Genomic DNA, 25,490 nt, shown 5'->3' on the forward strand with positions numbered 1-25,490 from the left:
GGATGAGGACAGCAGGCAATCAAAAAAAAGAGAGGGAGGGGGAAAAAGGACAAATTCATATTGATTGCAGTAATTTATCCAGTGTACACCCCTGCGTGACTTGGCTTTCTCTAGATATTTATACATTTGACTGGCAAATGTTTGGGGCGGAATATTAAAAACAATAACTCTCGCATCCCCTCCCGGCGCCGCATGACATTCCTGCTTTTTCACTGCGCTCTTCCCAACCCGCGTCTGATCGAGACTTTAGATTTCGCCGCTCACATACTCGCCCTAATGGATGTGGAAAGCCCAATTTATGGTGAAGTATGAGTCTTGTCAGCTGGTGCTTAGTGAGGAATATGGCAGTGGGATGCAGATTATCCCGGAGCAGTGCAGACTGCTGTGCCCACTGCCTGCGCCCACCCTCCAGTCACAGGTCATTAAACATGGCAAGTCGATTGTGCCGGCTTGTCTCACATTACCGCTTTGCTTGCTTTATCTATTTTTCACATTTGTCCGACGTTTCCTTGTCTTTTTGTCCTTTGCGAAGTAAACAATCTCCCTCTTTTTTTCTTTTTTTTTTTTACTATATTTCCATTTTTGTGCCATTAACATTATCACTTGGCCTTAATTTGTTACCTCGACCTCCGCGTTTATTGCCTGGTGCCACTCATTGCACATAAAATTCCAGTTTGTTTAACTTTGCTGACATTTACTTATGAAATGCACAGATACAGAATCAAATGAAGGCCTAATACCAAACGCAGTGAGCTAAAGGACTGTGACAACATGCTATCAGGGCAGGTGGGAACTCACAGTATATCCTTTTCAGAGGTGAGTGAGGGAGACAGTGGAGCTTAATAGCTTGAAATTGTCCATTTGAAATGTTTTTTTAATGGTGCTGATCTCGAGCTCATCCAACTGACTGAGCTGAGTTACTGTCTGTCAATGTGATGACAGTGCAGATGATGGGAGCGATGGGACATTTCAAATGTTGTCTTGCTGCTTCTTCCCACACACCTATTGTCTCTATAATCTCAGCATTCAGAGCAGGAATCACTGGGCTGCACATCACATTTTAGAAATGCCAACAGTAGCACTGAAGCAAAATAGACTCCTTTGTTGTTATTAAAGAGGGAAAGTTAAGAACAAATAAATCTTTAATAATCACGATTCAATGATATATCTAGTAGGTATCATGAAGTGCCCAAGCCTTTTTCTCTAATATCCATCCCAACTTTACGTGTCTTACAATCACGCGCCCGTCTACCCTTCAGCTCTGAATACAGATGAGCGTCTTGTATCTCAATCCGTTGCTTTGGCTTTTCTCTACCTCCATCCAGACCCTCTCCAGGACCTTTGGTCATTAAATCTCTGAGAACAAGAGCGCCGATCAAGGATCACAGCTCAGGTCGCGTGCCCAAATGAAAGTGTAGCAAAGGAAGAGAGACCCCAGTCCTGTGCAGCTAGGAGCTAAAAATAACTCTGCTATTCTGAGATTACCTTTCACCCCCTCTCACTTCCCCTTATTGGATTTGTTGACCCTTTAACGGGCAATTTAACTGGTACCATAAAAGAATCCAAATGGCTAAACCAATTCCTACAATCCTGAAGCGCTGGGATGGAGATGAAATAGGCTTTTATCCCACCACTGGTTTTGACACGATAACCGAAAATGAACATTGTCAATGACAGGGGCCAATTCAGTGCTGGTCAACCAGAGTCAAGATGCTGCTTTTATATGAGAAAATATAGGCTAAATGGAATATAGCCTCAAAAATTGCTTGCACTCTCAGGTCAGGGTGGCTCATAAAAAACTGATCTGTTCGGCACTTTGGTTTTTCTCTGCATTGATTTCATTGTAATGTAATTATTATGTATTATACTAAAACATTAACACACAAAAATAACTGTGCACAAATGAGCGACAGAATCCAATTATCATTTGATAATAAATGCTGACCCCAGGTACTGACCGGGCTTCCTGTCATCCATCCATTTATCCCCCACCCATCTGGGATCAAGTCATGGTCCCTCCAACCAGAACATCCCACCAGAAAACCCCATTTCTCCATTCACCAGTGGTCCCGTTGCCATGTCTATGCTTGGCAAATCTGCCCACCCGTCCTTCATGTGTCACGACCCCAGACTTGTGAGGATGAACATGAAAAGTTAATGAAGAACGAAAGAGCTGCAACCTGGAGAATCTAGCCCCCTTTGATGCGGGACTGATCATTTGGGCGGACGTTGGTGAGAAACACAGCGAAGAGGCTGACGGGCAGCATGACAGCAGCAGTGGAGAGACAGTAATGAGTCTGATGTGAATTGTGCACATGACAAGCGGCCTGTCCTGCTGAGTTATTACTCTGCCTGTCACCGTCCAGATCTTTGTCCACTCCCGGGTTCAGAGAACCTTCCAGAGCGGCTCGCCATAACCCTTCATATCGTTCATCAGAATGACACCGAAGTCTCTCTTGACATGTCCTGCCCATCTCAGGTCCTTCTTCATTTCAATGCATTTGGAAGCAGTTTATTATTCTTAACCCTCCTCCTCCCTTACTTGCCGGGCGAGCCACCCTCCTCTCCGTCTCTCTCCGCCGCCACGCTTTTTAAAAAGCCCTCCAGGCGTCACTGAGTCACCGACTGACCGTCCTCTGCTGTGTCTAAAAGCTTCCCGGCTTTCTTGTGACATTTCTTTATGTCAACCATTGGGGTCATGTTAAGAGTTTAATGACTTCACAGGCACGTCAACCCTTAGATAACACAAGTTTGAATGATCGGTTCTGTTTTTTGCTCTTTCACAGGGAAAAGATGATATAATAAAATGTTTGTGATGTATATAAATGATGACCTACTGATTGACCGTTGAGCTGCAATTTATATGGAGAGTAATAGGCATGAAATACCACAGCAGAATGAATTAATCTCTTTGACAAATCGCTTTCATTACAGAGAAAGCCCATGAAACCAGCATTTTTGGAATCGCACCGAGGAAGTGACCGAAAGACCCGCTCATGTAAACATGGTCAGCAGATGAAGATTTTAAAGATAAACTCCAGCTTGACTAAAAGTTTGCTCGAAAAACCGCATTCAATCACGTGTGAACGGCAACTGGAGTGGAGCAAAAAGCATCATTTTGGCCATGACTTTCAAAGGGAAATCATTTGCGTGACTCATTTTACTGGCTGGAGCGTCGGTGCAGCAGAATGTAAATGTCTTCACATCACATTACATTTTCTGAATAGCGCAAGCAAGTTTTGGCCTTGGTGACGAGGGAATTCTCTCCGGGCCGGAGGTTCTTCCAAATGGGTTTATGTTGCCTGTAGCCGCGGAAGCTCATTCCTGCTATGTGCTTTAAAATACCATTTTGGTGCTTATAGTAGAAGTCGGTGCATCAGTGCAGCATACTTACATTTATTAATACCTGTTACGTATTACACTGTACTCTCGTACAGGACATGCTGTTAATAACACTCGCACAGAACAAACTAAATGTAGCAGAAGAGTCTGAGGTTGTGCGTGGTTTTAGCCCCGGGGTCACTGAGAGTGATGTGTTCTGAGAGATGCACACCTAATGATAATTGACAGCACCTGTAGGTGCTCCCATGGTAACTCAGAAGTTGTCGCTCACTATTTCTGCCTTTATTTCCCCTCTGTTGAACAGCACCGATGGTGTTGTGATGAAGGACGTGTAGCACCATTAAATAATTCTGAAGCCTGAAATATAATGTAAGGCTCGGTATAATTTGATCCGTCTATTAACTTTTCATTAAAATTGTGCATCTGTGGAAAACTGAAATCGAACTTTTTGGTCAACTTGTGCGCTGCAGTTTCAAACAAACCCAAATTCTCGACTTGATTTGTAATCACTTTTATAATTCGCCGCTGGCTCTGCACAGCAGATTTCACGCGCAACGGTGTCAACAGCAGCAAAAGCATCACGGAGTCTGTCCTTGTGCTGCAACTAAAGGTTCGATTCATTTTTCTGCCTCGTAATTTCAAATTTCAACAAAGCACTCAAATATTTTAAGCTAAAAGAGAAAGTTAAACATAAAAATGCATATTCTAATGCGTAATTACGATACAGGGATGCAGCTAATTAAAGTTGCACCTCAAAGTTGTGTTGTCACTTAAAACAACCCCAGAAAATGTGAAACTGCACATTTTTTATGAAAGCTGCGATGATGAAAAGTTGCAGCACAAAAGAGAATATTAAAGAGAGCAAAGAGGAGAAAACTCCAAAAACTATATATATGGGATAAAAGCGAGGTGCAAATAAGCCGCCGTTCAATGCTGCGAAAAGGAAAAACCAAGTTGATACTTTTGCATGTATTTGCATTGCACGTTTGACATGTGTATATCAATTCAAACCACTCTAACACTTTCCTGCTGCAATTTGTTCGCTATTATCAGAGACGCGAGCGCAGCACACGCCTGTTCCAGTAATCAAGGTTAAATTGGCCTGTAAATATGGCTCCTTCTGCTCTGCATTTCACCCTTTGCATCAGTCTTGATAAAGATCCTTAAGCACTTGATCAGAGCTCCACTTTCTGATGCAAAATCCTCTTTTTCTGCAGCTTTGTTGCTGCGGAGGACGAGACGTTATCAGGCGAATAATTATGGTTGACGCGTTATCAACCCTGTATTTATTTATTTATTTATTTATTTGCTGTTTGTGTTGCAGTGTTTCAGACTTTGGCACTTTGCTTCTCGGCTGCTGCACCAAGACAATTTCCCCCAATATGACGAGCAACTTCAATTGTTGAGTTGGGAATCGACCGCCCCATTCAGGATGCGCGTTAACATGGCCGCATGAACGCCGCACGTCCCCACAATTACAGAAAAACCCCACCGAAGACAAAAGAGTCAGCAGAACTGTTCTGAGGGATGCACTCAGTTTTGTTTCTCTCCTTGTTCCTCTGTCTGGTTCAATCGGATGTTTTTTTTGACTCAGTGAAGAGTAAAGCAGCATCTGAAGGATTCTTTAGGACAGGGAATATCATCTTATTTACTCACATCAGTAGAGCTGAAGCTTTACATTTGAGCCGCTCAAAGGCGACTTGGGGTTTCCTTTTCTAATGTAGGACTGTAATAAATGTGTTTTCATCAATGCCTTTTCCATTAATATTCCTAATCGGGCTCGTTGGGGTGCTAGAGAAAACTACCTGGAGAAAACCCACACGGGGATGAGGAGAATATACAAACTTGGCAAACTCCAATCAAGAACTTTCTTGCTGCGCCAACCACCACTTATTTATTACTTGGATCACTGAGGGTTCTCGTGACAATTTGAAAAAAATATCTATCCTCTTCCTACATTTGCAGTTCTGCTGTGTAATGTCTTCAGAGGCAGCTGTAATAAAGCCATATCTGATCTTTAGGAGGGGGCTACAAGACCTTCCGGAGCTACAAACAATTAATTCACTTACATCCAACATGGCCAGTAGCTGCAAATGTGGAAAATACGTCTCCACAAATAAAAATGACCCTGGCTTTATTTGACTGCCGTGACTTGGAGTTTATTTCAAAAGCGGCAACTCTGGTTCTTACGTCGCCATAGCAACTGCTGAAGGCAAGACAAAGCCAGAAGGAATACAGTGATGGGAAAAGAAAGAAAATGGTTAAAGAAATATGACATTCAAATGAAACAATGGCTGAGACAGGCGTCAGCAAACTATGGAGCGATCTCAAGACGTCTTTACGTAAGCGGAGTTGAATGCAAGAATTTCCTCATTAGATGGCTGTGGATGAGCCATCAGCCTCTGTTCAGAGTGGCTTTCATTTGTCTCACAGCTCTTAGCAGCTACCTGCTCTTAACTCTCACCCTTTAACTGTTGCACATTTGTTAATATAGCTCCAGTTTGTCTCCTCACCATGTTAATATAGCGCCCGTTCGATCAAGGACAGAATAAGAAACCTTCCTCTCCCCGCCTTCCTGAGTTGTTGGAGTTCTACTGCCTGGCAACTAGATAGTGCAGCTTCGCACTCGCAGATACGTGAAGAGCAGAGAAAATAATCCCGCTCATCAAAGAGAAACCAGCCGAACCGCAGGCGGTGTCAGATTCAGCTGATCCCTGTGCAGGTTTTTCCAAACTGTAGGATCTTCAGGAAAAGAGCAACCTCATTACTAAAATTCCAGTCAAAACCGAAACGCTTGTAGCAGCATTTTAATGCACCAGAGGGATCATTTTTACCGTCTGATGAGGCAATTAAGGGCTCATCCTGGTCCAGGCTTTAGCCTCGATGGACGGCGTCGGTCTAAAATCCAGATTACAAAAATTTGACAGAATTTAAGTCATTTATACTTTGTCAATACTGATTATGTAAATAATAATCATCATCATCACGGCAAAATCCAAAAACCCCCATTTTCCCGAGAGCAACCGAGTCAGGCGGAGGAACTCTCAACTCTCCTCGCCTCAAGATTTTCGAGACTTATTCGTTCTGATTTTCATCAAAGCTAAATTGCAGACAATTTGACACAATCATTCAGTTTTCCCTCCACTCCTCGAGAGCCGGGATCTGCCAACATATCAATTTATTCCCTGCTCTCTATAGAGTGTTCTTTGTAATTGGAAGTAGCTTGTAGTGTGCCCTTTGTTCCGCACGCACGGTAAGAGAAGCCATCAGTGGGACAGCTTGAATTCAGACAGGAAGACGACGATGTGCGCGGGACGCACTCGCTCACTCGCTGCCGTCTGTGGGATGCTTCGTTTTGTTTGTGGCGCCACGTTGGTGTCTTCTCCTCAAGGTCAAACTTGAGCCAATGGCCTCAGAATGTTTCCAGCACTAGGTTCAACTTAATCGGCGACTGCTGGTCGCTGTGAGGACAGAACTCCATCTGAAAGTGGCAAATGCTGTGTTTTGTGAAGCTGCACAGCGGTTTGTCAGTGTGAGGCTCCCTCCTCCTCACCATGTGTGGGTCCAGAGGGAGTGGAAGCAGGGCGACAGGCTGCCTGCCACCTGCCTCGGCCCCAGCCTGCACAGGCACACACACACACACACACCCCAAATGTGTATTATTCTACTTGGCATGACGACTGGAAACATGAGTCAGATTTGACAAGGCCTTTTCATCATTCTGAGAATATTCTAATGGCCCTTTACAAATATATGAATAATCCAACATACTCACGTTGGAAAATCAAAGCTTCCGTCGGGGAATTTTGGTACCAGGTGGGGCATCATTAAAAACCTTTAACATCCAACATTTGCACGATGGGTAAAGCCCATGCTTATGTGTTAAACACTTTGAGCCTAATGACCCTGGATGGGATCAACGAGTGACACAAACGTGGGTTTCCAGCCATTACAGGAAGCATCTAGGAGAAATGTCTCATCAACGCTCATTCTTGTCCAATACAGTCACTCTTTTCATGGTCAGCTGGACACAGCGACTGTGTGCTCTTGGGTCCACATTTATTTTTCTGTCTTTTTGGGTCGCCTCCCAGCCGGTGTCTTGACTCATCCTCCGAGCACATTTAACATGTGACACCATCCCTCCATCTTAAGCGGTTTACAGAAGCTGGAGTGTATAGATCTGGAGTACGGGTCGGCCCGGTGGGAGCTGGAGCTCATATCCTGACAGTGTTACTGTTGATATATGCTCTGCCCAGAAAGCTGCAGAGAAAATCCAATCCGCCCCTTTGGTAGCTTTAGTGCCAGGCTCCTCTCATTGCACCAAATGGAAAATGTAGTTTGTTGGCCTGACTGTAGCAGCACCTGCAGCTCCAGAAGCAGAACATTTGGTGTCTCTTTAAAGGTCAGCGGGGTCACTAGAGTATCCACCAGAAGCGACATGCATTGAGCCATTTAAATTGCAATAGAAATATAGCTTCATGTTAATTGGAAGACGTTCACAATTGGGGGGATAAAACACAGATAATTACTTAACATGTTCTCAGCCTCTTGTGCAACAGCCGTTAGGTTGCACAAAACAGTCGTCGAAGGCATTTTTCAAAGAATGATTTCTTTAAAGAATATGACAATATATCCAATTTTGCCTCAATTTCAACCTCGTGTGTAAATATAGGTAGTACACACACACCATCACACAGCATCAGTCATTTTTGAGGGTGGCACTGGTCAGGGGCTCACGGCTGCAGTGGGAAATGATCTGCTGACACAAGATCACGTAAAAAGATTAGGGGCTGATCGGAGAAGCTCGGCGACTCTGGCGGGGACCAGGGGCCGCTCCGGAGAGAGTCACAGGGAAAACAGGTTTACCTTTTCAGCCATAGGTGAGACGGATGTTTCCATTTAGTCGCACGCCGTTTGTCAGAAATGTCGTTCAAATGTCAGCTCTGGCTTTTCTCTGCAGCAGTTAATACCTCCGTTATTTGGCCTGAAAGTTGGACTCTCGGAGATGGACGGACAGACGGACGGGTCAAACCTGTCCTGGTCAAATCGGCGAAACTGTTGCTTTCCGTTAATATCTTGCAACTTCAGCGTTTCTCCATTTCTGCTGACAACAACAGCAGCTTGATTGGACTGAACCAAGTGCTGCTCCAGGGGTGTTGGTCCGACTCACCGTAGACACACATCATGACGGGAGCGTCTGAGGAACCAGGACCACGTGCACTCAAGGATCATTAGCATTTCATTCAGATGTAGCCAGGCCGTCATATCTCCATCTGGATTCCCAGATATCAACCTTGAGAACGCGCTCATCAATCAGGATGATTAAAAACAACAGAAAGGGGCCACGCGGATTGGGTCAAGGTCGAGGAGTAGAGCGGGCGTGTGCGCCCACGTGCGCCTCCGCGTGTCGTTCCGTGTGTCATGACTGACCAGCGCGTGGCGTCTGACTCCATGTGACACCGGCCGAAGCAGCGAGGCAGCGGTCTACATGAAGGGGGGCCAAAACTCAGCGAGCATGTGAATACGCGCTGTGACACAATGCTTACGTGCACTGTTGTTAACAATAACTTTGTTTTTGCTCTCTCCCCCCACCCTTCCGCTGAAACGACAGATCACTTGGGCATCGAGTTCATGGGTAAGCAATCTTTTGTCATCTTCCATCTGCATGAACCAAGACTTATCTATCTATCTATCTATCTATCTATCTATCTATCTATCTATCTATCTATCTATCTATCTATCTATCTATCTATCTATCTATCTATCTGCTCTCTACTGTACTGTATTTACTTCCTGCACCATCCCTTTCTTTCTTTCTTCTTTCTTTCTACCAAATGTGCTTGGCATTAACACGTGCGCGTGTATATATGGCACATGCATGGCACACGCTCAACAGCGTGTGTTGGGGTTGTTTTTTTTTCTTTAACAAAGGCAAGATTTTCCCTCAACAGCATGCTGAGCAGGGTGGACGCCAGTGGCTCCTCCACACGTCGCCAAGCCTCCACTCTGCTGGTCTTGGCTCTAATCACAAGCTCGGCATCAGGCATCGTAGCTATTAACGAGGTAGCATGTTGTTAGGCTGTTGTTATCCCACCCTTACGTTGCCATGCTTATAGACATGTTATTAAAGACTCGGATTATTGGGAAATGGCCTTCCCACGCTTTGACACGACTGCGACTGTAAAAAAAAAAAAAGAAAGAAACAAAGAAACAGGTGGTGGGGGCCTTCTATTTTCATTTGGGAAACAAAGAGGAGCCCCTTTTTTTGTTAAAACTTGCTGAGCCTCTGCAAACCTGACAGAGACAGGTGATATGTTTAGCAGACCAATTTTGCGGGTTTTCCCATTCGGGCATATGCAGGTTTTATACCTCGTCAACACTGTTCAGGCTGTACATTTCGTTGCCTCGCTGATGTCCCTCCAGCTCTCATCTGTCCCCACAGTCCATGCAGATGGATTGACACATCTCAGATGTGGGACCACTATTACACATGCATCAGAGTTGTTTATCCTTTCTCAAATTTGGGGTAATTTCAAAGTTTACTCTGCTAGCATGTCATAAGAAGTTGCAAATACGTTAGCATTAAGTGGTATGTGACGCGCGGTGGTAAGAGCAGAACGGTCACTCTCACAGTGACAGATTCCATCAAACATCTAGCTGCACAGCACTTAAGGGACTGCGTGCCCACTGTAAATTGGGTCATCTCTTTTGTAAGAGGTAATTAAAGTGTTCCCCTGCTAGTGTGAAGCTGTTGTCAAAAGCAAGCTTGTGCAGCGGGAGCCTGGCTGAGCTCAAGTCGGCTAACAACAATGTTTTGGCTTTTACGAGTTCACAAATAGCCTGTTATTAATGGATAAATCTTAATACTTGGTGTCTTTAAATGTTTTAATTAGAGTCAGGATCTTTTGGAAGGGTAAAAGAAAAAAAATGTCATCGGGGTGAAATTACTTTGGCTAATGTTGCTTAAAATTACATCCATTTCAAAACAAGATGAATTCTCCTGGGAAATATAATTTATCTAATGGGACAAATTACCCAGGTGGGATGGTGTTCAGCAAAAGCCTTTTGTGTGAGCATGCCAATAAATTTTCAACATCACCAAATAGTGTGAAGTTCTTCCTCTATTTGCAGCATGTGTGACTGCACTTGTTTTCATTCTCCAATGATCTGGTCATTATGATAAAGGTTAAAGTGTTTTCTAACTGTGCCCTTTATGGAAACACTTCATTTTTGGACCATGTGAAGCCCGTTATAGACACTATTTAATATTATCAGATCTTATTTTTGGAATATTTCTAAATAGAAATAGTTGTAATGGTCACCAATGATGACAAATGGTGATCTTAATATTTGTCATGAAAAAAGATTAAATTCAGCCATAAACATGTGCCAAAAAGTGGAGACGCACAGTTACAAAGAAAAAAAAGTGGTTGGAATGTTTCTACCATGAAACAGAGATCATATTCAACCATTCTTAGATTCCACATTTGTCTTAATGTATTTTTTAAACTGCTTGGCAAAAAGAGAACTTTCAATTCAAATTCTTGGCTGAGCGTTACTGTCCCCAAGACACGGTCTCAAAACTCCAATTTTAACAAAGAACAATGTTTAAACTCACTGTGCTTTCATTAATCAGGCTCCAGGCTGAGAGGAAAATTAATTTAAACACATGGATCCTCCTCCTGAAGACAGAGGCATGTGTTGTGCGAGATGCAAAATGCAACGTGCAACACAGAAGGAAACCAAGACCCAACTGTATCACCTCTGACTACCAGCTAGCTACCAGCTAACAAAGGGGGTCATGGGAAGACTAGCGTGAAAAAATCAAGAGAACAAGGCAGAAAGAGTTTTGACTTTTCAGAAAACCAAAGAAAGAAATGCCTCACCCACCCAAAGCTAATCCATATTTAAACAGGCAAATAAAGCCATCTGAGTAATAGAGGAAAGAGCCACGACCAGCCAAGAGAGCATGCTTACTCTAGCGCAGACGGCCTGCATAAATAAATGTTTTATCCTCCATCAGCAGTCTGCGCAGAACATGAAAAGTCTAATGCTGGAAATCCCATCTCACTCCGTCTCCGTCCTCTGATCTCTCCTCTGCTCGTTATATCTTTTCAAAGGTCCGCCGTCTTTGCCGACCGTGTTTGAGACTCACATTTACATCCCTTAAAAGGAACAAAAAATGGAGAAACTATAGTGAAATGAGAAAATTTCCCCCGTCTCTCTGGACAACAGACTGACAAAGAGTCACAATGATTTCAAGCTGAACCGGGACGCGGCAGTCATGTTTTACCTCTGATGGGCACAAACACGCCATTATTGTATGGCTCATTGATCCCAGATAAATAAACTGCCAGTGAACATTCAATGTGACCCACATCAAACTGGAGGGCAGAGTCAATTGGTGAGTGTACAAATATTGAATTTATTAAATCCTAATATCACCAGCAGACCATAACAAGGTCTGAATCTGCCAGCAACCCGTGGGACATCCAGTCAAATCACTCATATTGAGGAGCAGCTTTGGAGATCTGGTGTACCCAGAACCCCCCCCCCCCCCCAGACTCAGGGGAGAACAGGCAAACTCTGTCCCTGCTCTCCTGAGTTACCACATGTTCCTATTTACCGGCTCCACCGCACGGTGATGGTGCACAGTGGCGCCCCCCTTCCTTGATTTAGCAGAATCCAATCTGCTGAATGTATGTTAACATGTCCCCTGCAGTGCACACTCAGACCCACCATGGGGGGGGGGGCTCAGAAACACACTGTCAAAATGTCACCTCAGTCTGGGGCCGATCGTAAATCATCTCCGCGTACGTCTCCGTCACAGGAGCCTTAACTGCAATTCAGAAAAGCGGCACTATGTTATTATATACACGCAAGATGTTGCAATAATGCTGCGGCTGCTGTAAAATAAGACTTTTGGGCTGTAGGAATGCTGAGCTTCGGCGGCTGAAGGCCGAAATAAATACAAACTGCGGCCCAAAGAATAAACATGTGCGTTTCACATCCCTTCCCTGGAGCTGTATGATTTATTCACATTCATACTGTGGCGCATGCAGGAGGGGTGTCCTAACAAGGACGTGGGAGGGCAGGGGGAGAAGATGAAGAAGTTCTTGACCTTGGCCGTATATTTATTATTGGCCTCACACCAAGCACGCTCCGTGCATATATAGCATCCACGTATGGCTGCGTGTGATAGATTGAACTTTTGCACCCTAATGGCAGCGACCATCGCGTGCAACCATGTAGGTAAATCTACAGAATTCTGATGCGATGAACAATGAAAAGCACAGCGCGCGCTCAGTGAGAGAATCAACCCTGCTGGGTTTGGATTATGGCAGCTTTGGCTCGCCTCATGAGGAATTCAAATGAGGATTCAAGTGAGTAAAACAGGCTTTCTGCTCTCTTGTGTGGCTGTCTGTGAAGAAGATGCAGGCGCATCCGCGCGGCTCCCATTTCCTGTTTTTCCCTCCATCCTCTGTGTGTTCCCTGCAGCTGACCTGCATCCAGAGGAACCTCCCCCAAATCTCTCTAATAGTGTAATTATAACAAACCAATGTGATGACTCAGGCTGATTAGCGCTATCATAACAACGCTGGCCCAAACATAATCTAGATGAGAGAGGGAGAGAAACAGAGACTAAAGAGAGGACGAGCTGCACCAACAACACAAGTACAACATAATGGGCTGGTGGTTGTGACATAATATATGTGATTACGCAATATCTGTGTGGGCTAAAGGCTACAACAGTGGGTCTGTGTTGACAGAATCCAGGTTTTAAGCTCTGTTTTCTTTAAGTGTATAAAAACTGGGGGGGGAGGGGGCCTTGAGCTGGGCTGGGCATTCAGGAAAATCATCTCCATGTGATTATTTCTCTCAGTGTCAGAACTCCCTGGCCGGGCCTCGCTAAATAACACCTGATTGATGACCTTTTAGTGTATCTGGAGGCAATTATGATTTACTTGTTCTTAGAAACAAGACCGCTCCCATTTTTCTCCGCTAATGGCGTCCACGCGCTCCATAACTCTTTCTCCCTCCATGTGTTGGGGCTCCATTACACACAGCATCCATTTTGAAATCAGCGCAGGACCATCACCATGCGCTGGAGCCGGTAAATGGGAGCATGTGGTAACTAAGGAGAGCAGATGTTGCTGCAGTACACGTCTTCTGCACGGAGTTTCAGCTGTTCTTATTAAGGACGGTTTGGATTTCTCATCACTGAGTAATTAGATTGAAACCGGAAGCGTTCTGCGAGGCAGACGCAACACAATGCCTGTGAGAGCTGTTATGGCTGATGATTTAAAATGGTGGTTTGGGCGCTGCAGAAGAGTAATATTAGAAATTAAAACTGAATTACTACAGGCCTCAAAACAGGGTTTAGGGCTCTAGCATGGCAGGGAATTAATTTTGAAATATTTTTTGGCTGGTTGAATTACTCAGGGTGGAATTTCATACATGGATACACACTGAAGTTGGAATAAAAGCCGTTCTCTTGTGTCCTTTCTGTGCCCCCGTACACAGTCGCCGACACCTACGGGAAGAATCAAATATTACGATATTAACGCTCGCCTCTCTTTGGGCTCCCCGCAGAGAGCAAAGAGGTGTACAAGAGACAGGTGCTGTCCATCACATCCATCGCCGTGACGATCAGCCTTCTGGGGACCGTGTGTATGGCCCTCTACTGCCGCAGCAAGTAAGGAATCATACACGCATGTTCCGATGAAAATATAAATATCAATTACCAGACAGGTTTAGAACCATAACAATCATGTGGGCATGCAAACATATAGCTTTGATTTCTCTTTAATGTTATTTTCTATTTATTGTTTTCTTTCTATTTGTGGCTTTCCATTTTATTGCTCATGTAGCCTTCATTCCCAATGCTGTTTAAATATTTACTCCTCCAATGTTTCGATCACTTAAACGTGCTTTTACAACTGTAGGACTGGACATTTATGCACGACATGAAAATATTCGTGACTAACAGATGGAAAGAACATTCCATCTATTTTTTACCCAGATCTTTGTCGCCTTTTCCAGTCATGCAATGTTCTTAATTTGACAGGTAAATTAGCTGCAATGACAAGTAATTTTGTCCCGGCTATCAGTTTTCCTGATTCCATTTAAACCGCAAGACGCTCCAATGAACTTTCAAAACTTACTTTGACGATAAAATTGGTGACTAAATCTGCCATAAGACCGAAGTAAGCAAGAAATGATGGAAGCTGGTAATGAGCCCAGTTGGGTGTGGGCTGAGAAAATACCCACAGGAGACATTTTGTTAATTTAAGTCCAGAAAAAAGTGTTAGGGCATCGGACATTTTGAGTGAACTCCCAGACAGGATATTTGCAACAAATTGTATATCTCATTATGTGCACACACACACATTTTCCTGGGCCTATTATAGCCCGAAGATCAGCTGGTGTGGCTGCTCCACTACGCCTCCATATCTTTTCTGCATATTTATTTCTGCAGTATACACTTATTAATCTAATAAATATGGATAGGCCAACATCCATTCCTGCCTCCAAGAGCTTCTTCCTATGCAGGGATTCTATTTTTCTCCTGGGAATGATCAGAATGTAATGGCAGCCAGTGGTTCAGGCTGTAGGGACCGGTGGGCTGTGATGGATTGGGCTGTGAGTCTGTAGGTTTCTCTCAGCAATATGGTGTTGTGAGTTAGTGAGTGAGCAGCCTGACAACAAGGATAATCAAATCCAGACATGATGGACAAGATCCTTCAGTGGATCTGTAATAGAGCCGGGGGACAGGACAGTGCGTTCAGGGAGATGTAGGCACATCAGGAGGAGAGGCTCGTACAACTCTGAGCATTTCCTGCTCTCGCCTCATCGTTGGCTTTGAAAGCTACAGATTGAGGATATAAGATCGGGTGTTGTTTCTCTGCTTCCCACACCCTCCCTGCAGAAACGGCCACCAGGCACGAGTGAGCTGTAGAGCAGACTCGCTAAACTGGAAATTACCTTTAATTGCTGTCAGGGTCTGTCGCTCCTGCGATCAAAGAAATGCAAGTCCGGGATTTGTGATTGATCCTTGGACACGAAATTGAGGAAGTGTCACCAACTCTTTGAGGGGCTGTTTTGATTTATTTCTCTCCCTACCAGACCAATTCAAAATGTCAAACTAATTAGATTTCAGGCATCAGTTTGTGTATTTTGAACAATGTTATACACCAGTTATTACTGTCATACGATGATGAGGTCATCTAAGAACCTCAAAAATTTCAGCCTGCTCACACAAGTTTCCTTGTCCAAACAAACGTTCCGATTATTGCCTTGTTTTTTTTCCCATTCTCAGGAGGCGCAGAACGAAGCTTCAGGCTCACCTGAAGGAGAGTCGCAGCTTGAAAACCTACGCTGTTAATTCCCACAATCCTCTGGAGACCAAGACCAGGACGCCTGACATCAACATGCCCATGCATGAGGTGAATTTAGCTGTTTTTACTTCTAGTCTAGCTCCCTTCTACAGAATGCATTAAAAGAGCCAATATCCTTCATGACAAGCCCATCTTTTGCTGTTTATAACGTAATTATGAGATAAGTGTGCCATTAGTTGCCAAAATTAGATTTTAGAGTCAAAATCCATTAAAATGTGACATGTGAGCAGCGTGTGAAGAGATTTTCACAAATGTGCAGTCTCCTCGGAGAATATTTATCAAAAAATCCATTAACCCCCCGGAGTTTTTGGCTGCATGTGAAACAGCGTGTTTTCCCATCTCCACCTGGCCACAAGCATGCGGCTGACAATCATTCGGAGGTTGGAAAGAGACGTCGTTCATCACTGTCGCGGCGCTCAGCGTCGTCTCAGATGTGCAGCCTGACGTAACCGTCATTAAAAGCATTGCCTTAATTTGAATGCCAGTCAGATCTGCACATTACAACGTTTCTGGGAAGGATATTTAGAAGTGCAAGTGTGTATTTGTGAATGAATTAACTTCGGTTCATCGTCCACAGCGTTGATGCCCCATTACGTCATTTGAATCAACCTTATAGAAGATTCTCTAAATCTCTAATGGAACCCTACACTTCTTTCCTTTGACATGTTATCGGTGCTACTTTTGAAACATTTTCCACCTTTTTAATGTGAATAAATGGGAGGACTGTTCAGACCAATCTCATTTCCTCTCTCCTGCCAGGATTTTTCTTTATGAGTTCCACTAGGTTTCCTTATTCCTTTTTCTTCCATGTGCTATCAGAATTCATAGATTAGGCTTTATATTTCTGGTGGGGTTTTGTAGAGCTTATAATAATTTGGGGCAACTGTGCTCTGAAGGTAAAGGTGGTGAATTAAATGGTACACAGCACAAACTTTAAACTCCTGAACTCCTTCCTCCTGAAAATTCGAACCTGCAAAGTGATCCTTGTTTTTACTTCAGTACCCTACATTTGATATGTAAATTATATCTTCAGACAGCGGAAACTACCTGCTGATTTGGAACTTAATTCCATTTGTGTAATTGGAAAACGAAAGTAAAGGCAGCAGAGTTTGAATCCAGCGGAAAAGCCGAGACGCAGACAGTGAGGGTGATTCTCCTCAGGGATGAGTGTTATTAGCATTGCTGCTTTATGGCAACAGAAGATATCACACACGTAAATTCTTGCTTCCTTCTCTGAAATCTGTTTTCAATGTCATCAGAGCAGGTAAGCCCCAGCTGCAGGCTAGGGTCAGAGAACACATTCAGGCCAGACAGGTGGTGTAGAAGCTTTTTTACATGGGGAAGGGTTAAATCGTGGTGTTCACCTACAAAAGATGGGCCTTTGTGCAGCAACAGGGTGTGAAATTAAAAAGTGAATCTCCTCGGTGCTGGTCAGCCTCTGTTTGTTCATCTAAACAGCAGCGGAACATTGCTGCCACCTTCCATCTCCTCTGCTTACACGATCGAGTCCCCCTCCTACCCGGGCGGTCACCGTTCCTTTGTGTCAGCAACCTTGTCTTCAGCGCTGCTCTGACATCTGTTCGCGACGACCTTCATGTCTTCATGACATGGCGGCCGACCTCGACGTCCACGAGACAAGAATGAAATCAAACCATATCATCAACACCAACCCTACAGAACAAAATGATATAGTTAACCTTTTGCTAATCCTTCTGTTAGCGCCGGCTCATGAATGACTGATTCTCGTGGTCAGGTTTGAATTTTAGTGCACGAGTGCTGCTTTTAAAAATAATTTCTACAACAGCCTTTGGGGAGACATCCATGCAAATAAATTGTATTTATTTATTTTGCACCTACTCAACACGGCTGGAATTGATTTTTGTCTGCAGGCCACCAATTACCAAAGCGGCTCAACACGGTGCAACAAACACAGGGTCAATGGAATTCTTCGGACCATGCAGCCACACAAATATGTCAGGCAGCAGGCGTCTAAGCTGAAGCTGTCCCTCTTTATAAGATTGCTTTTGTCATTACTGTTAAATCCCTGTGCTATTTCCAGGGTTTGGTTATAGGAAATGGGAAATCATTTTCTGTGTAAAGGAGGGATCACTGAAAAATGCAGCAAAATTATCCAGTGATGATGAACCATCATCACGTGCGTGTTTGTGTTCCTGATGTCAGCGTCTCGGCACAAAATTGTGTGATGTCTCCCTCCTCACGCGTCACCGGCAGCGCCTCGGGCACACGGCGGATTCGTGTCTTTGGGATGGAAACATGCATTACCGTGCTCACGTACCCATTAGTGCACGGCACTACAGCCTCCCTATCTGGTTCCAGCATGTGTTCACTGGTCGTGGAGTCCTGTTGTGGAGCTTCTGTGTCTGTAGCTGTGGGGGAAATGGTCACATTTAGACTGCTGTCCTTCAGTGGTCGTCCTGACTGTGTGAAACACGTCTGCTGGTTTCTTCAGTCCTTCAAAAATTGAGGCCTGTTGGAAGGAGGAGACCAAAGCATTATTATTCAAGTTACGTTTGATGCATTTGCCCTGGGTTGAGTTCTCTTTATTCCTGAGGCAAGTCTTAATTGTGTTGCAGATATGAGTCATTTGTCACATTAACTCCATTTTCATTGGTGTCTAAAAGTGATTCATACACATAAATAACAGGTTGCAACGACGTGCCTGTGAGTTTACACCAATGATCTGATATATCAATTTAACATCTTGCCTTCAGTTGTCTCCAGTTATGGTTTTCCCCATTTCAATGTTGTTTTTTCTCATCATTTTAAGCGTTTTGAGCTTTTGTGACTTCATCTATGATTCAACAGTCAAAGGGAAATTTGCTACAGTTTCAGTATAAACATGAGGCTTGTCAGTTTCTTGTTTAAGTCAAAAGAAAGTTGTGGATTAAGAGTTTTAGCAGCATTTTTTAGTGGTTTAACTAGAACCAATTCCAACATTCCCTGCATCACTGTGGCGGCATATAACGATGCTGCTGCATCCGCGACAGCCTCGTTAGTCCGACATCAAACTGAGAACTCTGTGTATCAAATAGACACAATTGTACCTTGGAGAGAGAAGCTGGCAAAAAATAGGTTCCTCTTTCTTTATTAGAGGAGTCTAAATGGTGCCGGTAATGATGCTTTTGTCTCTTTAATCTCAACACATGTCTCAATAGAAGCACTGCGGTAACTTAATTAATTTAGTTTGGATGCTAAAATTGGCCACTGTGTTAAATCTTGGAAAAGACACATAACAATAAGAATAATGATAAATAGATTTTCTCTTCAGTAGAATTGATCTGCATTCCAGAATCAGATTTTGAAAGGTGTCACACTCACGTAATAATTTCAGCCCCTCATTTGCTGATTGCTGCTGATATTAAATGTGATTTTTTTTAAGTAGAATTAAAAGACAGTTTTCATTTCTGTGCTGGAGGAAAGTCGCAGCACTTTAGGTTTAATTGTCATAATCGTTTGACAATCAATTTTCAAGACTCATCTGTTGATGTTCAGGGAAGAAATTAAATATGTCTCCTCCAAGAAAAAATGTCTGACTTGCACTGAAGAAATAAAAGTATGGTGGATAGAAATCGGGATAAATAAGAGCTTTGGTTCCTTTTTTATCCTGGGATTTTGAAGATTCGATGTCGGGGTCAGGAGGACAGCAGTCTCAGCAGGGGAGCCCAGACACTTCCTCTTCTCTTCTGCTCCTCTGGAAACGTACTGAGGTTCTCCCAGAGGAGAGATGCAATCTCACCAGGTTGTCCTGGGTCTGCCCCTATCATCTCTGTCTTGGACACCCTTCCCAGGAGGCCAGACGCCTGGACACGTCTGCGTGGTCAGAGTAGATGCCGCTCCGCTCTGAGCTCTTCCTACACGTCTGGGCTGCTCACCGCGACTCTTAGATGAGCACAGCCCACTTGAATTCACCATCCTGATCACTTAGCTTAGCTTGCAGCGAGAGGGGAAGGTTGTAAAAACATTTTCACTTGTAAATTGAGAGCTTCGCCTTGCAGCTCAGCTCTGTCTTTATAACGTACAGAAAGATTTTTTTTTGAGCTTGAAATGAGCAATTTGAGGCCAATTAGACTTGCAGGCACTGTTCCTCATCCCTGACCCCTTTTATATTCCATCTTTTACAAGAATGGCATCAAACCTGTTGCCCTACGCCCAGAAATTCTAGAATGCTGACCTCATCTTTTACCTTCAGAAAATGATTTTCCGATTACCCGATCGTGTTTGCGGTTTGATAAGTCTCAACGAAGCGCTGCCGTGGATAATTTCAGACTGGTTCTCTCCATTTACTGTGCTCGCTGCTGCTCTCCATCTTTCTTATGAAGCAAACAGCAGCTTTCCGAGCCTTAACTAGAGCTTTACCATTGGTAATATTAATACTACACTATTTTAAATATGTTTCTGTGGTTTAGTCACTTCCTTTGATTGTGGCAGGAGGGGAGGTCAAGCTGCATCACTGAGGATTTAAATTCTGAAACCCTGTAAAGAATCAAGTCCCTCTTTGAATGAACAGTTCTGTGGTGTTGGAGATTTTGCATGAGTGGGTATCTCAACCTTGAAATAACTCCTAACTTCAGTTACATCGCACATTGCTAATATCCACCTATACGCGTTCCTCATCATTAACATTTTGTCCCATCCTTCTTTTTTTTTTATGCACACTCATTAAATAGGTCAGAACAGCTGTCTTTGACGTTGTCACAATGTCATCAGCAATTTCCTAAGCTTAACTCAATTTTGCGAGCACTTGTGACCTTTTGGTGCCTTTGTTTTAAACGTCAGATGGAACAGGCATCAGAACAGCATATTTAAAGCCACTCAGAAAAGGGAGGCTTGACTTTATTGTTCGTTTGAGGAATATTCCTAAAAAATCCCTGATATTCAGTCATAAAGTAGCCTAAAAAAGAACTGTAACACTTAAAGTACCAAGATGTTCTGATCAGTTAATATTTCACTTTTACAATCTGAACAAATGGAAATGTCATTGAAAGTGTTACGACATTAGCTGGAGGCCCGTCTGTCAGAAAAGGCCGCAGGTCCGCTCCAGATGTCTGAAGCTGCCAATTCTGGTGGTTTTTGTGTAACCGGGCAGAAAAAAAAAAAAAAACCTGATATTTTCCCAGATATGGATGGTGAAATGGCAGATGGAAAAGGTTCCATAGGCATATAGGTTCTACAGTTTGGTTTTAAATGACTTCCAATAAGAGAAAATGCATCTTACATCGAAAGCTACCTGTAATAACCTCTGAGAAAAAACAGAAAATTCACCGGAAATGATGAAGAAACAATAAAATAGCAACGAAACCTTTAAAACCTGGTGCACTTTCATTCTGAAAATCCCATGTTTTTATTGTGTTTTTGCATAAACTTGAACAAACATGACTCACTTCTGTGTTGCTTTCTTGACAGTATTGCAAGCGGTCCTCCCAGCTCCACCAGGGAAACGTTTGTGAGTCCAGCTTTGAACACTGCCACATCACCACTCCATCCAGCAACTCCAAAGGAATAGAAAAACATCAAAGGTAAAAAAAAAAATGGAGATGTCGACTCCACTCACTGACCGATAACAGTTTTATTATAAAACTATACCAACAAATGGCCAGTTGAGCCTCCCTCCCTATAATACCTCCCTTCAGTGCAGAGAGAAATTAAGTGATTCACATTACAGAGCAACCAAAGCCAATTGCTTCCGAATGAATAATTGTAAATATAATTATAGCTATAAACATGCTAATAAGCATCTCTCTCAAAGCCGGGAAAGCAGACTGGATGCAGCACAGATGAAACACATGTGTGCGGGACTCCTTAGTGACTTTAAAATGTATATTTTCTGTCCTGTGTTAGAGCTGAGTGGGATCTGCCCCGACAGAGTCCAACAAATACTGACTTCTGACGGAGTTGGGATTCATGTCTCGCCAAAGCTGGATATTCTACTTCAGTATGCAAGGACACGTTCCCAAAACAGTGCCAAAAACAAGAGAGCACTTGATCGGGTGCCTCATTATACATCAACCCTTCCCCCCCAGTGCTTGTTTTATAGCATATAGAATGTTGATCCCTCTCTTTTCAGTGGGTTATGTTTACCTGCGGACCAGGTTTTGTGTGTTTTTGTGACAACACGGCACTTTTTGGATTCCACATGAAAAGGAACCTTTTATCTGCACAGTGGGAAAATGAGTAAAACACATTCATGCCTCTTTTTTTTGCTCTGCGGTGTCACTCTCGATTTTTAAGCGTCTGCGTCTCAGTGCTGTTTCCTTCATCTGTGATGCAAACACAGTGCAGCAATTCTGGGGTAAAGCTTCCTTTTAAGGGGATCCATGCAGAGCAGGGGGATTTCCCCAGATAATCAAAACAAGGTCTGGAGGTTGTCTGATCATACACCAGAATTCAAGGCATTTTCTTCTCTTGGAGCAAAGATGCTGAGATGCTGTGAAATACCACGCATTCCGAGTCAGGAATGTTACAGGCAGGCAACATCAGTTCATGACCCTTTTTGTATTTTATCCTCACCATTAGTGTTAATATAAGGTGGTATCTGCATCCCTCAGAAGTTGTTAAACTAGTGTAGTTCCTCCAGGAGGACACATCTATCTGTTGACTTTGTCAGAAGGTTTGCTGTTTCTCCCAGTAGGGTGTTAAGAGCATGGAGGAGATAGCAGGAGACAGGCCAGTACAGCAGGGGAAGTGAAGGGGGTCGTAGGTAGGCAAGACACCATCTGCTCCAGTTTGCAAAAAGGGACAGCAGAAGCTCTGCCAGAGCCCTAAAAGAGATGGAACCACTCTTGTTCATGTCTCTGTCCAAACTGTCAGAATCAAACTACATGAGGGCGACATGAGTGTCCAATGTCCACAAGCCGAGGGCCGTGCTATCCAATTGACACCTGAATTGGCAGATTGGCCACTGGTGCCCTGTTATGTTGTCAGATGACAGCAGGTTCACACAAAGTAGGTCCCCCAGGAGACCATCATCAGGAGCACAGTCAGTGCAGCAGGTGAAGGTCATAGCAGCCATATTAAGAGTCGCTTTTAGTCCTACGTTGTCTTGAGTTTCCGCCTTCAGCAGCTTATTTGAGTCCCCGCTGATCAGATTGTGCTGTCAACAAATAACTGTTATGAAAGATTTTCAGCTGGACTATTTTATTCATGGAGATCTGGGATGCACAAGTTAAGTGTCCCCTTTAATTTCTTGAGCGGTTTTCAAGAGGATCTTCTGTCTGAGTACATATCCCACCTGGATGCCACTCTCCCCTGAGAAAATGAAGTTAACATTCATGAAATACAGTATAATACCATTCAAATCACTCTCAATGTGAAGGCACATTTAAGGCAGTGGAGTAGAAAGAGAGACACGTCAAATGAGGCATTTTGTGACTGTCAATAATAATTCCCCAATATTTTTTACATTCTGCTCCTTTTTTTTTAGAAGCGGCTCCTTGTCTCCCATTCCGGATCATAGAGTCCGGTCAGCCCACTGGTCAGTTCCTCGTAGGACCCCCCCAACAGCCAAGGGAAGGTTAAATCCAATTGGAGGATCCAAGTGTTCAGGCCCCGCATACCAACATCTTCAAGAAGTGGACTCATCTGAGAGAGAGGCCGAAGCACATGCGGGGTAAGTGAAGCACTTGGGGCATAGATTTTGAACTTTGACTTTTTTGAGAGACCAAATCTGGTCTGTGATCAATAAAGAAATCGAGTCTTATGAAGACCGACAGAACACTGAAGCTTTAGCTATGCACACGCACAAAACCTTCTTGAAGTGTTATTACAGCTCAGATGTCTGGAGTATTTTTAAGTTTTATCTTCATTTTGTTCTCTCTTCCTGATGGTCTCAGCTTTGTTTCTGTGCTATATTCTTGCCTTAAGCCATATCAGTGGAGCCACTTTAGCAGACACATGCAAGCCTGTCATGGACAAAGCTTTTGATTTTATTTCAAGAGTGGATATTTCAAAGCCAATTCCCAAATATATATTTTTTTAAGACTGCATTTCTCTTTTTTAATCCCCATAACAGCCACGGCATCCCTTTCTTTTCCAATCTGCTGAGTAAAGATAAAAACGAGGTCATGCAACGTTGTAGTCCGCAGGACTGGCACCAGTTCAATGGAAATCCTTCTCCTGGTGTTTGTGCTTTAAAGGATATGATACAGGCTGTATTCCCTCTGCCTTACCCTCTCTGATGTCTTATGGCTGCTCTAATTTAAAATCGTGAACTTTGTTACCCAATTCCAGTTTTGTGGCAGTATACCATTGACCGGGGTCATGCTACGGTCATGCTAATGACCAGCGTGTTTGATGGTTGGAAAATGCAGTGTTGGAGTGGTTAGACCCACATTCTTGGCATGTTTGGCAGGTTGGGTCACAGGTCAAACATACCCTTTTAAAAGCATTCCAGTTTGCTTTAATGGTTGTGTGTTCTATATGTGTTATCACCTAAATATGGCCATCATAGGAGGCCTCCTGAGCTCTAGCACGACTCTCTTTGACATCCATCCCTGCTGAACTGTCAGCTCAGATCTGCTGCACCCACTTTGCTCAGGTTCCCCTGTGATCAGGCTTAACGTTCTTTCACTCCAGCTCCTTTCTTTAGTTTTACCCTGGGGTCCGATACAACGGCAGATGAAAGTAGGGCATTTTGTGGTGGGCTGCACAACAGAGCTTCAGTATTTTCTCCATTCTTTCAAGTAATTGTTCAAAAAGCAGCCTTAAAATCCATTCAGCACAAACAGAGGTCTGAGCTTTGACTCATCGGGCTGTCGTTTATTTTGATGGTGATTAGATATTAAGTGGCATAGAAATAAAGGCAACCAGCACCGTGATTGACAGCTGAAATTGACAGCATCTGACATGACTGGATGGCAGCAGCCATATTGCAGATGTTTTGGCTTCAGGATCAATCAGCATGTCCAAAGAACCCTCTGTGATAGATCATGTTTTGCCTCACTGGCTGTGATTTTCTGTGAAATGTCGCCCAGTCAATTCAAATCCTCTTATAACAACTTATTTTTTCTTGGACAGATCTAATCCTCCCTATTTAGCTCTGGGCTCTTGAAGTATCAGGTGATCTACAAAGCTTTGGTTAGCAAATGTAAGCTGTTGCTCCTAATGATCCAGTCTGAGCGTCACAGGCCCCACAAATCTCCCCTCCCATGAAAAATCTATGCTTGGACGTAGCAAATACCAGAGGAGCGGAACACGGGGGTCATGCCCCCTCAAACACGCACCTCTGCCTGCAGATACAGTGACTCACCTTCCTACTCATTCACTCCGAAACAAAGGTGATGACGTTTGGGCTTCAGACACCGAAATAGAAACGGCCGCTTCGTTCGTTGTGACACGGGCTGAAAGCACTGAAATATACAGAAGAGAAGGCAAAAGCTGCAACCAGGGAGGGAAAGAATGTGATAGAGGGGGGTTCAGATAGCATATGACAGTTAAAAAATAGTTTAAAGAAAGGTTGCCCGCTCCATTCCATGCCTGGTGGAGAAGCCCAGAGTTATCTCAGCAAAATGGCTGACAGGGAGACGGCGTGTCCTGTGTTGTTAGTACTATTTAAAGATAAAGCTGTCTCCAGAATACTGATGGAGAGGCTGCATGCTTTGTCAGTTTTCCTCACCCCCGCTCCTACCCAGCTATTTAGCATGCCAGTTTTTGCCTTTTCTCTATATGAGATGTGTCCGTCAGTCAAGCCGAGCAGCTTCCGTCTGTGTCGGTGTGGAGGTGTTCACACCTAAT

At 43.8% G+C, this 25,490-nt stretch overlaps 1 protein-coding gene across 3 annotated transcripts in view; it reads left to right on the forward strand.

The window, feature by feature from the left end:
* nrg3a (neuregulin 3a) overlaps nt 1-25,490 on the forward strand; it is a 178,831-nt gene that overhangs the window by 149,472 nt on the left and 3,869 nt on the right. For all 3 annotated transcript variants that reach the window (XM_029835562.1, XM_029835564.1, XM_029835563.1), the window contains 5 exons: nt 8,954-8,977; nt 13,936-14,038; nt 15,662-15,788; nt 21,165-21,277; nt 23,182-23,367. In XM_029835562.1, coding sequence (XP_029691422.1) covers nt 8,954-8,977; nt 13,936-14,038; nt 15,662-15,788; nt 21,165-21,277; nt 23,182-23,367 — 553 coding nt within the window. The remainder of the gene's footprint in view (nt 1-8,953; nt 8,978-13,935; nt 14,039-15,661; nt 15,789-21,164; nt 21,278-23,181; nt 23,368-25,490) is intronic.

The sequence above is a fragment of the Takifugu rubripes genome, chromosome 4 (genome assembly GCF_901000725.2).
Source record: "Takifugu rubripes chromosome 4, fTakRub1.2, whole genome shotgun sequence".
In the NCBI taxonomy this organism is placed as follows: Eukaryota; Metazoa; Chordata; class Actinopteri; order Tetraodontiformes; family Tetraodontidae; genus Takifugu; species Takifugu rubripes.